Genomic DNA, 17,472 nt, shown 5'->3' on the forward strand with positions numbered 1-17,472 from the left:
TCAGGTACATAACAACAACAACAACAACAACAACAATTTATTATTTATACCCCACCCATCTGGCTGGGTTTCCCCAGCCACTATGGGCGGCTTCCAACAAACATTAAAATACAATAATCTATTAAACATTAAAAGCTTCCCTAAACATTCCCTAAAATTAGGTTAATGTCACTTATTGAGCTTTATATCTGAGTGGCTTGAACCTGACACTTCACCATACAGGTTTTCAGCTGTTTTTCTCCCCTGCGTGGCATGAAGCACATTATCTGGTGGAGGAGAGTGGCCTCTCACTTCATAGGCAATTGCAGTTGCCAGGAAGAGGGCAATCTGGCACCTGCACCTGTAAAACCCTGGTGTATATCTTTTGAGTGGGAGGGTATTATTGCCCTTGATTAATTTGTAAATGTTTGTGCCCTTATTTTTGGATCAGTCTGAAATGCCTGTTTGGGAAATGGTCATTTTTAAAAAATGACCTGATCAGGGAGTGTGCCTCATATGTGCTACTGTACTTTGTCAGACTATGATGTCCTCTTAAAGCTGTCCTATTCTCCTTTCCATTTCTTACATATCTTTCTTCCAGAGTAGTGGTTTGAAATCAGTGGATAAAGTTCATTCTTTCTAGTGAGTGCAAATCATATGCAATGGGGAATGGAAAAATCTGCTTTTGGCTGATGAAAAAGGTTTGATTTGTGTAGTGATGACATTTGAATTTAAGCTAATTGCACCTGCTAATTGCTGATACTACAATTCTTTTCCATGCTAAGGTTGGGGTGAGTTGTATTGCAAATGATGTTGGATTATTCTTTGTTGTTCTATAACTGTGTGCCTTATCTCTGTCTCTACATTTTAAGTATTAGAAGTTGATATTTTTTAAATTATGGTACTTAATTTTCTGGGTGAAATTTTACTCTTCATTGTCTTAACTAGAATTTTGTATTTTTCCTTTAAAAAACACAGTTGGTGGTTTGCTTGCCTGCTTGCTTGCTTTTTTCATTTTCAAGCAATTCCCAAATCCCTGTTACAAGTTTGGGATCTACTTCTGAATGGTGTCTATAAACAACAGCTGTCTGACCTTGCCTAACCTCTGGGCAAATCAGCATGTGTTCTAATGGATGCAGAAGGAGAGAGAGAGAGAGAGAGAGAGAGAGAGAGAGAGAGAGAGAGAGTGTGTCTTGGGGAACAATACATAGGAGCATCATTTCCTATAGTTAAGTGACCTAAATCTAATTAACACTATCAACTGAAGTGTATGTATTTTCATAGTTAATGGAAGGTTATATATGTCAATAGTTTCCTTTTAGTCTCCTGAGGCTTAGACCATGCAGTTAAGGACAAAGTTGTTTCTGTTGCTTCTCATTCTGTTGCTGGAATGAGAAGCAGGAATATGTAGCATATGTGAAGCTTAGCATTCTTAGTGTTGGGCGTGTAGGTTCTGATTATGGTGCCACTGGTGGACGAATCCTGTGAGTTCTGCTTTTGGGACAGCAGCATTTTTCTATCCCTTCCTTTGCCTCTTGAAAAACTGCTCCAGAGGGTTAGGAGACTCCCCAGAGCTGCATGAGAGGTAATTCGTGAAAAATGCAGAATGCACTGCCACTGGATCCCAGTTCTTTTTGTGAACAAAAGGCAGCCTTCAGTTCATGGAACAGTAGTTCAACTCTCAGCCACACGCTGGGCTACTTGGGCTACTTGGACGTTATTGTCCTACTGAAAAGCTTGTTTTAATTTTAAACCCCCTATTACATTGGCTCAAATTCTCAATGGCACTTTTGTTGAAAAAGGAAAATAAAGAGGATATACCCTTTTATTTTAAAATGTAAAGCATATCACTATCCAGAGATAAGCCACTTTGCATTGTTGAAATGTTTAAGTGGATTACGGTATATGTAAACGAGAGATAAATTGGCTAAAGTGAAATTTGCAGAAACCAGTACAACACAACCAGATCACCTGGAGGAAGGCGATTGTGTTTTTGTCAGCATTTGCTATTTGCTCTCTCTGAGCCTATGTAGCCCTATGTAGGGCTCAGATAGTGGCATTCTTTTTCTCCTTAACAATTATGATATGCACAGGAAGTAATACTGGTAATAGGACCAGTATACCGGTATGTTTGATATATATATATTCAAACTGCCAACCTAGCAGTTTGAAAGCACGTCAAAGTGCAAGTAGATAAATAGGTACCGCTACAGCGGGAAGGTAAACGGCGTTTCTGTGTGCTGCTCTGGTTCGTCATGCTGGCCACATGACCCAGAAGCTGTACGCCGGCTCCCTCAGCCAATAACGTGAGATGAGCGCCGCGACCCCAGAGTTGGTCACGACTGGACCTAATGGCCAGGGGTCCCTTTACCTTTACCTTTATGTTTGAGTAGGAAGCTGTATGAACTGCAGAGCTTGATCAAATGAAGTTCTAGTGGATTAGACAATTCCACTAGAACTCCAATAGACAAGAATCAAAGAGAAGAAATGTATTCCATAACGGAGTGACTATTGTCTCTAATTTTTGTTATTTAGGGAGATTGTGTAGAAAGAAAAACAAACGTTCATAAATATTTGAGAGGAAAATTAATAATGGAAACTGTGAAATCTCCATTGTGGAAAGCTTTTAAAAAATAGGTCTGATGACTTATTTACCGTAATCATCATCCATAGGTTAGGAAACAAACTAGAGGATCTCTGGTTTTTGTGGCTCTGCCTTGCTCAAAATTAAAATGTGCATGGATCAGCACATGAGACACATCCCATCATTGTTGGGGACAGATTTGTTGCAGAAGCCAAGATATTAAAAGATGGACAGCATCACTGTGTTTTATGTCCACCACTTCCTTTCTGTGCTGGCTGGGCCTGGTGGGAGTTGTTGCCGAAACCATCCAGACGGCACCAGTTTGGGGAAGAATCCTTTCAAGTGTCCGTCAACAGAATTGATATGTTGACTCATTGATATAATGGCTCACAACCATGAATGTACCTTTTTATTGCCTTTCTTAAATACCATGAAATATTAAGTAGCCTTAGAGCACCCTTGCAAATAATTCTTAAAAGATGCAAAGCCATCATATTTAACTTGTCATTAGTGGCTTTAAGGCAAAAAAAATTAAAAGCACCCAGCTTTTGTAAAAACATCTCTACTTTGTTACCTGAGTGTATGTACAGCTGAAGTGGCTAGTGTAGCACAGTTATTGAATGGGGAAGCCTGGGACATTCCCATGTGGTGGAATCCTCCTAGGTGGCCTTAGGCAAGCCAACATTCTCTTCACCTCAGCCCCACATATCCCATATGACAGGGGTGACCAACTCCCGAGAGACTGCAATCTATTTTGCTGCCAAGGAGTGTGGTGGAGTCTCCTTCTTTGGAGGTCTTTAAGAAGAGGGCTTGTCAGGAATGCTTTGATGGTGTTTCCTGCTTGGCAGGGGGTTGGACTGGATGGCCCTTGTGGTCTCCTCCAACTCTATGATTCTATACACACAGAGTTAAAAAAAATGGCAGTGATCTACCCCATTTTGGGACGTTCAGGTCTAAGCTGTTGAGCTTTTTTGGGAAAGAAAATACTGCTTTTGGGGGTTCAAGGTAGTTGGGGGGGGGAGCCGGTGATCTACCACAGATGTCCAGTGATCTACCAGTAGATCACGATCTACCTGTTGGACGTGCCTGCCATGTGAGAAGACTGGCATTTGCCTACCTTACAGGATTTTGGATCAAGGAGGTAATGCATGTGAAGCTCTTTGAAATAAAGCTATATTATTCTCTGCAAGCCTGCCTTAAACTGCCTAAATGATCCACAGGTGACACCTGGGGTATGATAAGGGGGAGAATTTAGATCCCTGGAGGGAACTATTGTATAGTGTTGCTCTTGTTGTGAAAAGGATGTCACAGTCAACATTCAGCATTCACATTGTTGGAAAAAGTAGCTAGGAGACAGCTCCAAGTATCCACTACTGCAGTCCAGTTGGGCCTCTGGCCCTAACCTTTATCTTTGTATGGCTATTTTTGTTTTGTTTTTTAAATTTGCCACATTCTCCTCTTTTTCTTCATTTTCCTTTACAAAGTTTTTGTCTGGATAACAATTCATTCCTCACTGATGTTTATAAGTAGCCACATAATCTGGTCATCCTCGGGAAGAAACAATCTCATTTAGCAGGTAAGGGAGCTTTTTAAAAAGTTGGTCCTCTGTGCCTTTCAGAGCCAGAATGGCTAGCTGGGCATCATGTGGATAGCAGACTACAATGGTTCTGTGGACATACGGTATTTTCCTTTTCCCAGGCAACCAGTGTTCAAATTAACCAGTTGTCCGTCGCTTTCTGTAACTCAGGAGTGCTCCCTTGTGGCCAGGTTGAGATTTGCAGTCACGTGGTTTGCACATGGTGCAGAGAACTCTTCTGGCTGGGCAGGAGATGCCTTCCCTTCCAGGAAGCTTGTTGATGTCTTTTCCATTGTTGTACAATTTGCATAAGAAGCCTCTTTCACACAGTTAAATGGATTGCTGGGGGGGGGGGCAGCGCAGAAAGGGAGATCTGGCAGATTTTCACCCCACCCTTTCAGTCTTTCTGTGAGGCTTGCAAGTTATGGGCAGATAAATGGGTTTTACTCAGGGCCTTAGAAAAAAGGTGCAATGAAGCTGTTACAGCAAGTGCCACCCTTTTAACCAGTGCCTTTTTTCTAGGGGGGAAAGGTGCTTGTACTGCCTACCCTTGACAGAAAAAAGGACTGGTTTTTATTGTGGGGCTTCTGCTGCTGATTCCTGTGCTGTCTGATTATTTCAGGAGTTTCTAATGGTGATCTTGCTTCTCAGAAGTGAAATGACTCTAGCAGTAAAGCAGTGCCTCTTTTATTGCTTTGCCTTTAATTTCTTCCCATAATAATATTTTTGCTGGCTTGCTTGGATTGTTTGCCCCCTTTATTTGGATTCTGCTGCATCATTTTTTTTTCTAGGAATGCATATTGAGCATGGGGGTGGGGAGAGCAGAGCTGGCCTAAGGAAGGTGGTGTTGGGGAAGGGGAATAAGGGGATGGAGGGGGGAAGCTTCACCTGACAGAGGGAGAATAGGAGGAGGAGGCGGCAACTGGAGCACTCCAGGTGCTGCCTTGTGGGGCAAGAGGGTTACAGGGTTGTTTGGAGCTGCGGTAGCACTGCACCGACACCAATGTGTGGAAGCTGCAGGAGCTGCTTAAGAAGTTGGAGCAGCCAAACGAGCAGCTAGCTCTGCATTTGCAGCACTGGTGGGGCTCTAGGCAACAGCCCCCAAAGGCTCCTTAGCAGCATCCCCAGCAGTGCAGTGTTGGGTGTCTGCAGCCTCTTGCTGCAACCGTCTGCATCCCGCTTGTTGCCTGTCACCACCAGGAGCAGCCCTCTACTTACAGGACTTGAAAGTCACTGCCTTGGCCCCAACAAAACTGAACCCAGGTGGCCTCTGGGGAGCTGCTGAAGCCCAGCGAGCTGGAGTGGCTGGCTGGCTGTGGGAAATCACTTGGCTTGTGCAGCACTTCTGGTGCTGTGTTACCCAGCGGACCAGGTGATTTGTGGAGCAGTGCAGCAGCAAAAGAGTCGTATCTTTTGGTGTGCTGCTGCCCCGAAGACCAACTGACTGGCATGGCATTGCAGCTACACCAGTCAGGTGGAGATGTTAGGCACCAAACAATGGCACCTGGACATTCCACTGTCTCATTGTCGGCCGGGTGTCGGTCGCAAAATGTAACCAGTGCCTGGCTAATTTCGAACGCTGAGTCTAAGTAGAATAAATATTCTTATATCTTGAAATAGATATGAAAACCATTTTTGTCTTGTTCTTGGTTCTGGTCCTGCCTATTTGTGATCGTGGGTGAGATTTACTGGATATGTGTTACCTGCTTTTTGAACGCACGTCTGCAGCACGAGGCAGAATGCCTTTCTGTTCCTTCCTGGAGATGAGTTAGCAAAGTGTGCTGATGACACCAAGTTGTTCAGGGTAGTTTTTAACAAAAACAGTCTGTAAATTGCTCCAAAGGGATCTCTCCAAACTGGGTGAATGAGTATTAAAATGATATATCTGATGCAGTGTTAATAAGTGTAAGGGGATGCACGCAGGGGCAACATATCCTAACATTACATATACAGTGGTACCTGGACTTACGAACAACTCAACAACCAAATTTTTCAACTTACGAATGGGGGTAATGGCTGCGCGCTTACGAATGTCTCCACATCCGGAAAAAAACCGTGGCGGTTTTAAATAGGCATTTTTAGACTTACGAATTTTTAGATAGGGTTGCTTTGACTTACGAATTTTTCCATTTCCAATGCATTCCTATGGGAAATCGCGTTTCCAATGGCGTTTTTCGACTTACGAATTTTTCGACTACGAAGGTGCCTTTGGAACGGATTAAATTCGTAAGTCGAGGCACCACTGTATGCTATTGAGGGCTGAGCTGGTGGTGTCTTACCATTATAGGGTCATAGGGCCCAATGAAGATGTTGACCCAGGTTGTGGCAGCGGTAAAAATGGGGAATTATATTTTAGGGATCATTAGGGAAAGGAGAAGGGGACGACAGAGGACGAGATGGTTGGACAGTGTTCTCAAAGCTACCAACATGAGTCTGACCAAACTGCGGGAGGCAGTGCAAGACAGGAGTGCCTGGCGTGCTATGGTCCATGGGGTCACGAAGAGTCGGACACGACTAAAGGACTAAACAACAACAAGGGAAAGGATTGGAAATAGAACTGGAAATATCACAATGGCCTTATACAAGCCTGTGGTGCAGCTGCACTTGAAATACTGTGTACAATCCTGGTTACCCACAACTACCACATTATAGGATATCATGATGCTGGAATTTTTTTAATAGAAATGGTGCGGTATCACCCTCCTTTTTAAATAATTGTGGGAGTGGTCCCGTACCATTTACAGGGAAGTGCTTTCCTTTACAGAAATAAAAACATTAGAACCTTGTAAATAATCATGTTATGTTTCTATTCACCTCTCAAATCTTCGCTCACTTGCCAACAAAATGGATGAACTGCATCTTATTAATCAAGTAAATCTTGATTTTTCAAACTGTGCTGCTATTTGCTTTATGGAAACTTGGCTTAATGAGTCTGTTATGGACAATGCAATTGAACTTTCAGGATTTTAAGTTTTTAGGGCAGACCGGGTGTTAGAATCATCTGGAAAAATGAGGGGTGGAGGAGTGTGTTTTTATGTAAATACGAGCTGGAGAAAACCTGTAGTGAGGAGTTGGAGGCCCTGTTTATCAACTGTAAACCATTTTACTCTCCACGGGAGTTTTCCTCAGTAATTTTGGCCAGGGTTTATATTCCACCTCAAGCCTGTACTAGTCGAGCCTTGGCAGATTTGGCAGACAGGATTATTAGTATGGAAAGGAAATACCCAGATTCCCTACTTATTGTACTAGGAGATTTTAATAAAGCAAACTTATCTCATGAACTGCCCAGATATAAACAATATGTAAATTGTCCCACCAGGAAAAAGAATAAATTGGATCACTGTTATACTACAATTCCAAGGGCTTACTGGTCGGTTTCTCGCGCAGCCCTGGGTTCGTCTGATCACTGTATGGTTTTTCTCATTCCAACTTATAAGAAAAGACTAAAGGCTGTGAAACCTGGGCTTAGAACAGTGAAAAGGTGGACTTAAGCCTCAGGCCTGCTTTGATTGCACTGATTGGAGCACCTTTGAAATAGCCTCAAATAACCTGGATGAATTTATAGACACTGTGACATCATATATTAGTTTCTGTGAAGCATTATGCGTGCCTCTAAAACCGTGCACATAACAATAAATAATAATAATAAATAAACCCTGGTTTACAGGAAAACTAAAGCAACTCCGATATGCTAAAGAGGAGGCTCATAGGAAAGGAGATCGAATTTTGTACAACCAAGCTAGGAATGCACTGACCAAGGAAATTAAAGTGGCAAAGCGAATTTTTGGTGAAAAACTGCAGACTCAATTCTCAAACAGATACTTGGCTATTCTTTGGAAGAATTTACAGAATATTACTGGATATAAGAGAAAATCTTCTTCTGCTCCAGAGAGTCAAAAATTGGCAAATGACCTGAATCAGTTTTATAGCAGGTTCGAAAGTCAAGCATTATCAACTAGTGCCATTCGGCTGGATCCAGAGGTATCAATAACCACCTCAACCTGTTCTGAAACCACCCCGCTGGTAATCTGGGAAAAAGATGTATGGAGCCTTTTACAGAAACAGAAGGCCAGAAAAGCTCCAGGTGCAGACGGTGTGACTCCTCTTTGCTTGAAAGTGTGTGCAGCACAATTGGCTCTGATTCTCACACATATATTTAATCATTCTTTGGAGTTGTGTAGAGTCCCTTCATGCTTTAAACATTCTGTCATCATTCCTGTACCTAAGAAACCTTCCATCAGTGTGATGAACGATAATAGACTGGTTGCTTTAACATCTGTGGTAATGAAAGTATTTGAGAGACTAGTGCTGGCCTACTTGAAAGACATTACTGATCCCTTACTGGATCCTGCAATTTGCTTATCAAGCTAATAGGTCAGTAGATGACCCAATCAACATGGCATTGCACTACATCCTGCAACACTTGGATTCCTTGCGGACCTATGTGCGAGTTCTGTTTGTGGACTTTAGCTCAGCTTTTAATACTATTGCCTCATCTAAATTGTTTTCCAAATTACTTCATCTTAATGTTTGCCAATGGATATACATCTTTTTAACGGACAGGAGGCAGCAGGTGAGGTTGGGGAAAATTATATCGAGCAACAATACCATCAATACAGGTGCTCTCCAGGGGTGTGTCCTTTCCCCACTGCTTTTCTCTCTATACACAAATGACTGTACCTCGACTGATCCATCAGTTAAGATCTTGAAATTTGCTGATGACACAACAGTTATTGGGCTTATCCAGGAGGAGGATGAATCTGCAAATAGGTGGGAAGTAGACCGTCTTGTTTTGTGGTGCACCAGAAATAATTTGGTACTAAATGCCCAAAAGACAGTTGAAATGGTAATTGATCTTAGAAGGCACTCTTCTGTCCTGCTGCCAATTTCCATCCTTGGTAACATGGTTGTAGTAGTAGTTTAAGTTCCTGGGCTCTATAATTTCTCAAAAGTTAAATTAGTCAAGCAACATCAATAGTATTATTAAAAAGGTCCACCAGAGGTTGTATTCCTGCGTCAACTAAGGAAATTTAAATTGTCCCAGGAAGTGTTGATCCAATTTTACAGAAGCATCATTGAAACTGTTCTCTGTAATTCTGTTACTGCTTGGTATGGTACAGCCTCCAAGACAGACAAGAAAAGGCTCCAACGAGCTGTAAGAATTGCAGAAAGGGTAATTGGTGCTAGCTTGCCTTCAAGAGAGACAATCTAGGCTACCAGAGTTAAGAAGAGAGCAGAGAGAATTGCAGCACATCCTTTACATCCTGTAAATCTGTTAGATTTACTCCCATCTGGATGTCACTACAGGTCTTCATATACAAAATCGGCCAGACACAGGAACAGTTTTTTCCCTTGTGCCATTAAATTGTTAAATTTGTAGATGTGTAGCTGAAGGGGAGGTAAATTATGGATGGGTTTCTTTGCTTATTTTTTTGTGAGTGTGTATGTTTACATTGCAATGTAGCCGAAACAAATTCCAAGTATGTTGGAAAATGTACATGGCCAATAATAAATTATTCTATTCTATTCTATTCTATTCTATTCTATTCTATTCTATGTGGGCATGAATGGACAGAGAGGCAGTGTCCCTCACTGGCAGCTCCACCTATCGCAGAAGCTGTGACTTTGCAAACTGATAGTAAGAGGCTCACCCCAATGAAAGCCAATGTGGTGTCGTGGTTACCGTAGTGTGTCTGTAGGACCTGGGAGACCAGAGTTCAAATCCTCACTCAGCCATGAAATTCACTGGTTGTTATTGTCCCACACATGCCTAAATTTCAGTCCCACTGTGCTCTCTGTATGATCTGTTTTGCTATGGCTCCTAGCTTTTATATCTCAGTTTCTAACACAGCAGACAACCCTTGTGAAGTAGATTAATATTTGCAAACAAAAGTACTTAAGGATGCTCTGGAGTTCCCATTTTAGGAAGCTTTAAAAAACCAGGTTAACCTGAGAAGTAGGTTAGGCTAAAAGAGTGATCTGCCAAAGGCCATTCAGAAAAACTTTGCCTACTCAGCTTGGATTGAAACTGGTCTTTCTTCGGGGTGGGGGGAGGTTAGGATCTGCTTTGTCTCCTTGATTTTGAAATACAATTTTTACTGTTAAGGTTGACAATTCGTTGCTTCTATTTGTCCATTCCTTTTTCTAACAGGTTTTGTAGTGCTTTCCTGAGCATGAATTCAGAATGAAGCGGCGTTTGGATGAACAGGAGTCACCTGTGTACGCGTCACAGCAGAGACGTATCGCCAGCAACACAGAACCATTCCAGCACCAGCATCGTGTTCTTGCTCCAGCACCTCCTGTATATGAATCTGTTTCAGAGACCATGCAGTCGGCTACTGGGATACAGTACTCTGTAACACCCAGCTACCAGGTAGAATTGCTGTCAATAGCATAACAATAAAGAGCATGCTTTCTCTCTCCCTCTCTCTCCCTCCCTCTCTCTCTCCCTCCCTCCCCCCCCCCGGGTGTATGAGACTCAAACCTCCTTGTGCTTGGAAGTAGATTCAGTCTTGAGGCCCATCATTTAACAGTGCAATCCTCAGCATGTTCGTTTGGAAGTAAATCTCATGATCAAGCTGGTGCTGTCAGTAATGGGGATGAGTGTATCAGTTTAAATAGGTGACAGGGTTCTAGCCATGCTCTTCCTGTGCCCAACTGTGGGGACTCTGTGGGCACAAGGCCAGGCTTCGCTTTCTCAAAGGAGCACTTGAAAGCCAAGCTCTAGGCTGGACAACCAAGGATGCTTCAGCAGATGAGTTCATTTTTCACCGCAGGTGTTGTTGATGGAAGTTATTTGGAGTCATCATTCCCAGGTGACCCCCAGAGCATGCCCGTGCTGGCCTAAGGCTTACCCTTAGTGGCTTGTCTTTATTCTCTCCTTCCCAGGTGTCTACTGTGCCACAGAGCTCCAGCAGTCATGGGCCCCCTCTTGCAACTGCCCATAGTGGGCATCACCATCCCAACCCACCCCAGCCTCATGGCAGCCAAGTGGTGCAGAGTCATGCTCACCCAACTCCCCCTGCAGCACCAGTGCAGGGGCAGCAACAGTTCCAGAGGCTGAAGGTAAGGTCTGAGGTAGATTGACTTGGTTTCATTTAAAATTTCTTCAGAGAAGCACAGACTGCTTGGGGAAATGAGAAAGTTACGCTGTTAGCTCAAGTGGATATCCACTTACTTGGTTGCAAGTTGCTTTGGGTTGCCGTGGGCAAGATAAAGTGATTAACAAATTGAATAAATATATAAAATAATGTGTTGTATGGCTGTCGGCTTTTAGAACTTTTAGGTCGGGGTCAGCAAACTTTTTCAGCAGGGGGCTGGTCCACTGTCCCTCAGACCTTGTGGGGGCCGGACTATATTTTGAAAAAATAATAATAAATGAACGAATTCCTATGCCCCACAAATAACCCAGAGATGCATTTTAGATAAAAGGGCACATTCTACTCATGTAAAAACACGCTGATTCCTGGACCATCTGTGGGCCGGATTTAGAAGGCGATTGGGCCAGATCTGGGCCCAAGGAAGGCCTTAGGTTGCCTACCCATGAAGTGGGAGAACCCTGGTTTTACCTAGGGGATGGTATGCATTTTTGTATGAGTCTTTGCTAGCAGGTCTTGGAATAACTAGTCAAGTTTGGTTTTGTGCCTTGCTGCAAACCTGACCAGATAAGCCAGGCATCCCCAAACTGCAGCCCTCCAGATGTTTTGGGCTACAACTCCCATGATCCCTAGCTAACAGGACCAGTGGTCAGGGATGATGGGGATTGTAGTCCAAAACATCTGGAGGGCCGAAGTTTGGGGATGCCTGGGATAAGCTATAGTGGTGCACATTGAGGAATAGCAGAAATAAGATACATACCCTGTTTTATCAAGAGTTTAGTAACACTGAAGAACTTCAACTGCACTGTTATGTTTTTCTCTCTTCTTCTTCTTCTTCTTACGTTGCTGTTTATCATAACTGCCTGGATCTAATATCTTGGCTGTTAAAAGGTTTCTTTCCCACTGCCACCCCTACATAAAGGTCAGCAACAGCAGGGGGAGGCAGAAGTCAAACAGCATTTAGGTCAGTGATGGGGGGCCTGTGACCCCCCCGCCAGTTGTTATTTGACTCCGCTTCACATCCTCAGTCACCACACCAGTGGTCAGGCATAATGGGAGTTGTATGTCAGAAACAATTGGATGGGCACAGGTTTCCAATCTTTTGGTTAAAGCCACTTGCTGTCCCACTAAAATTTTGTGCAGGCCTGAGACGTTTTGATTTCTTGCCTTTTCACCTGGACATATTATTGCATTTGTATACCACCTTTTTCTTTCAACAAGCTCAATGTGGTGTACATGGTTTTCCGCCTTCCTATTTCACCCTCACAACAACCCTGTGAGGTAGGTTAGGTTAGGGGATGGTGTTGGGCCCAAGGTCTCCCAGGGAGCTTCGTGGTTGTCTTCTTTGGCTAAGGAGGGAGTGTCCCTGACGAGGGGATGTGCGAACTCTGATAGCCTCTGATCATCTCTTCTATAGGTTGTTTTGTTATGCTGTGTTCAATACTAGCCCTACTCAGAGTAATCCCTCTGAAATTAATGAACTTAGACAGTCCTTTTCCTTAACTTTTACTCTGAGTAAGGCTGACTTTACATACATCCCATTTCTTATATGTATGTAAGTATCTACTTTTGGGGGGTGTTTCTTTGTCCTGTACTTGTTTTCTGCTGCGGCATGTGCTGTTGCCACTGTCGGGCGCAGTGAGTATTACTTTGTGAAAGTATCTCTGGTATAGCTCTTGCCTGGGGCCAAGAAATGCCCGGGGGGGGGGGGGGAGAGGGGGAGCCCTGAGGCACGTTTCTCCATTTTTTAAAAGGAATTTGCCAACCATCAATTGTGTCTTGGTTGTCGAACAAAGCAGTGAACAAAAGTTTCCATTATTGAACTCAGGAAAACTGTTATGTAGCCAACTATAAGTCTGAGGAAAGAGCACATGCATAGCCCAGCTGTTGCAGGAAAAAGAAAAACCTTAAAAAAACAGGTTTTCAGTCAGGCTGAAATATTGCTTAAATAACCAGCCTGAAGAGTGGCTGTGGTACAGTATATTGTTTTTCTGCACAGCACCCTGCTTATGAAGGGTTTGCAATTTCAGGCTTGTCCACTAGACATTTATTTTAAAAGCCTGCTTGGAAGCCCTGGATCCACCACTGTTCTGGGTCTGTGGAAACAGGCGCTCTTATCCAATCCTTTGTACTGTAATGTGTAAATTTCCCAGAAAGCAGCAGCAAAATGCACTTCACAAACGGGACACACCCATCACAATGTAAAACAAGAAAGTAGTGTCAAGTCCCTTACTGTGCCCTTCCTTGGAGCTTTGCCTAGCACTGTTGACTTCTTGAGAGGACTGTTGTGTTGCATGACAAGAGATGTGAAGCTCCAGAAAGCCCCCCCCCCCCAAAATGGTAGAAGTGAGGGGCAGACTATTCTCCTCCACTCTGCCCAGTTCCCCAGTTTTTCCCCAGGCCTTTATATCTCTTATGTATGGCTGGGCTTCACAGAAGAGAGAGCTATACACAGTGCAGAATTGCTTTCTGGTGGAAGAATAAGTTTGGCTTAACTGCTTCTTTGTATCTCAGGGGTTGCATTTTGTGTGCATGTGCAAGAATGGAGATAAAATGGTGACAGAAAGACATGTTCCTAACTTGCTTCTTTTGGTCCTAGGTGGAAGATGCCCTCTCCTACCTTGACCAAGTGAAGCTGCAATTTGGCAGCCAGCCTCAAGTCTACAACGACTTCTTGGACATCATGAAGGAGTTTAAATCTCAAAGGTGTGAACCTGCCGTGTGCTTTATTTAACAGATGCTTCTTTGGGCCATGTAGTGTTTCACTAGTAAGGTTTTTGTCTGCCCTAAATTCACCATAGTCCTATCTTGCCTGCTGTTTTTTTCTTGTGCTTTTTTTCATAATTCTTCTCATAGCCCAACTTCCTTTTTTAGCCTCTGATCTGATTAAAACCCCTCATGACTAACACCCCCATCTATAGTGGGCCTTAAAAAAAGCAAAGTTTGCTCTTAAGTATGCCTTATCCAAGGTCCAAAGCATAGCCTAGATGGGCTTGATATGGCAAAGTTACTGAAACTGGTAGGGCCTGAGCATGCTTAGTGCCTTGATAGGAGGATGTCTGAATACATAGGAAGAGAATCAATAGCAGCCATAGGAAAACACAAGTAAAATGTGAAAAGGTGGCTGCATCACTAGATATGGTTCTCAATGTATTTTGAGAAAACTCCTCTTTAAGGGAGGGGTTTTTATGCTTCTTAAATGCAAAGTACTCAGACAAATTAGGATGTGCTCAGGTGTGCTGAGTCAGAAAATTTGCTGTAAGGAGATTTAAGCATAAATCATATCCTGAATGAAAAAAATAAAATTTAAAAATATTTGAAACGCATTGGGAACCATATCCACTTCTGCAGCTGCCTTTTTTGGTTTTGAAGACTCACTTGAAACCTGTCTCATCAACTTCCACTGTGGAAGAAATGCATGTAACAAAATTAAGAAGTCCATGATGCAGATTTTACTTTCTGCTGTTGCACTTAAAAAAGAAAAAAATGAATTTTTATTAGATTTTTTTTAATATATCCAAAGAAAAATAAAGCAAACAGGAGTTGCCAAAGTATCAAAATGAAAAGGAAATGATAAATACTACCAACAGCCACTTAACCTGTCATTGCATATTTGATACTTGTATAAAGATTGTTTCTTGGGGGAAGGGGAAAGAAGTAGGTGCTTTTCGGGGACAGAAAAAGAAAACACAATCCCTGAGAACTCTTCTTTCTCACCCCCTCCCCCATTAGATTTAGAATCTTGAGTTTTAGCAATAGATTATCAGACAAACTTGTCCTGTCACAGCTTTTTGCTTATTGTGAAATGCCCATGCCTATATATTTTCTTTATTTATATTAAATATTTATTATCTGCCTTTCATTAAAAAATTCCAAAGTGTGAATAAAATCAGTTCATAAAACAAATACCCTGTATATACTCGAGTATAAGCCGACCCGAATATAAGCCGAGCCATCTAATTTTACCTCAAAAGAACTGGAAAAACTTATTGACTCGAGTATAAGCCGAGGGTGGGAAATGCAGCAGCTACTGGTAAATTTCAAAAATAAAAATAAATACCATCCTATGCCTTTCCCAGCTGTTGGCGGCAGGGTGGGGGGGGGGAGAAGTGGCGAGGAAGGATCCCTTCCTTGCCATTTCTCCCTCCCTACTGCCGTGCACAGAGCAGCACATTTTTGGTGCTGAAAAAGTAGGCTTATACTCAAGTATATATAGTAAGTGTGAATTTGTAACCAGTGAATAAGCATTAAAAATAAATTCTTAAAAAACTAAAAACAGAACAAACAGTTCCAAAACCCATCTACAGTCTAAATGCCTGGACAAATAGGACGGTCTTCATCAGGCTCTGACAGCTTGTGATGTCATGCCAGGTGGGCCTCCTGATGGGCATTCCACAATTGAGGTGCCACCATAGGTATTTCTGCTAAAGAGGGTACTTGAAGCAGAACCATTCCAGAAGTTCTTCAGGCGTGGGCAGGTTGGCATGGAAAGAGGTGCTTGTTCAAGATTTGGGGCACATTTATTTTCCCAAGCAGTATGTTAGTTGGCAGCTTGCCTGCCTTATTTTCTGCTAGTAGCCATAATGGGGGTTGTGTGTTAACAACATTCTCTAAATGTAGTGCTATGCATGTCTGAAATGTGTCAAATCCACAGAGGAGACCTGATCTCTCTCTTCCCCCTTGTCTTTTCATTTCACAGCATTGATACTCCAGGAGTGATTAGCCGGGTGTCTCAGCTGTTCAAAGGCCACCCTGATTTGATCATGGGTTTCAACACTTTCTTGCCTCCTGGCTACAAAATTGAAGTGCAGACTAATGACATGGTGAATGTAACGACACCAGGGCAGGTTCATCAGATCCCGACCCACGGCCTCCAGCCTCAGCCCCAGCCCCAGCCCCAGCCCCAGCATCAGCATCAGTCTCAGCCATCAGCACAATCTGCCCCAGCCCCAGCACAGCCAGCGCCACAGCCGACACCTGCCAAGATCAGCAAGGTAACCGCAAGATGAAACGGGGAGTTTCTAGCTTAGAAGTAGGGACACCTGTGGTTTCTGGACAGAGAAGGCCCTCTCAAGGGACAAAGTGCCAAAGTGGAGAGTCAGAGACAGATAGCTGACCTATGGGGCACAATCCACCAACACATTCTGTGCAAGCCTAACTGCACATGAGCACAATATCTGTTTGGAATTTCGCTCTTCAGGCACAAGAAATTCTGAGCCAACCAAGCTTCCGCAGCTCTGCTTTGTTGGCATCCCATAGTTGGTGTTGTGTAAATGATCTAGCTAGGTGGATTCACAAGGGAATAGCACTGCCTTTGGGAAAGGAGTTGAAGTAGATGAGCTTCTGGTTCCCTTCATCTCTATATTGCTGCATGATTATTCTGGGCAAGGTCTGTATCATCCTGAGGTAATAAGAAGTTTTGCTTTGAGCATAGTCAAGCAGCACTCTGGAGGGCTCACTAAGGGCTCACTCAATACATGGCTGTTCAGGAACCAGTGTAACCCAGTGTCTGCTTTTCTTTCCCAGCCATCCCAGCTACAGACACATACACCAACCAGCCAGCAGACTCCCCCAATCCCCTATGCATCACCTCGCTCTCCACCAGTCCAGCCCCATGCACCTGTGACAATCTCTCTTGGATCCACACCATCCCTCCAGAATAACCAGCCGGTTGAGTTTAATCATGCCATCAACTACGTCAATAAGATCAAGAATCGTTTCCAGGGACAGCCAGACATTTACAAGGCTTTCTTGGAGATCCTCCATACCTATCAGGTGAGTGGGCAACTGCACAGGTCTTCATGACACCTTCTTTCTGTTCAATATTCACTTTTATATAGAAGAAAAGAGGGGCTTATCAAGCAAAAAAGGAAAAGATGATTACTGGGTGCAGTGCTATTTTTCTAGAAAAAGAGGTACTGGAACTCACCCTGAACACCTCCCTTGTTCTCTTACAATGGCAATGGCGCCCACCTGAGAGGTACCAGAACTCAGTTCCGGCAAGTTCTGCCTTAAAAAAGCCCTGACTGGGTGAAGCATAACAAGTAGTAAATCCCCAGCCAGTTGACACTAGCTCAGTTTTGCTTCAAACCTACTTGCTATAGTAATAGAAAGTCCCTGCCTGCAGAGCAGGAAATTTTCTCCAGAGATGTTGTTTAAAAGCCATCATTAATAGAGATGAGTCATACAAAGGGGGCAACACTTGTAGAACAGCCAGATGTGCCTCTCAAGTGTCT

General features: G+C 43.3%; 1 protein-coding gene across 4 annotated transcripts in view; it reads left to right on the plus strand.

Moving 5' to 3' along the window:
• SIN3A (SIN3 transcription regulator family member A) overlaps positions 1-17,472 on the plus strand; it is a 52,715-nt gene that overhangs the window by 15,527 nt on the left and 19,716 nt on the right. For all 4 annotated transcript variants that reach the window (XM_060282590.1, XM_035137579.2, XM_035137581.2 and 1 more), the window contains exons 2-6: positions 10,291-10,512; positions 11,028-11,204; positions 13,836-13,942; positions 15,936-16,230; positions 16,763-17,011. In XM_060282590.1, coding sequence (XP_060138573.1) covers positions 10,324-10,512; positions 11,028-11,204; positions 13,836-13,942; positions 15,936-16,230; positions 16,763-17,011 — 1,017 coding nt within the window. In that variant the 5' untranslated portion in view covers positions 10,291-10,323. The remainder of the gene's footprint in view (positions 1-10,290; positions 10,513-11,027; positions 11,205-13,835; positions 13,943-15,935; positions 16,231-16,762; positions 17,012-17,472) is intronic.

The sequence above is a fragment of the Zootoca vivipara genome, chromosome 14 (assembly GCF_963506605.1).
Source record: "Zootoca vivipara chromosome 14, rZooViv1.1, whole genome shotgun sequence".
In the NCBI taxonomy this organism is placed as follows: Eukaryota; Metazoa; Chordata; class Lepidosauria; order Squamata; family Lacertidae; genus Zootoca; species Zootoca vivipara.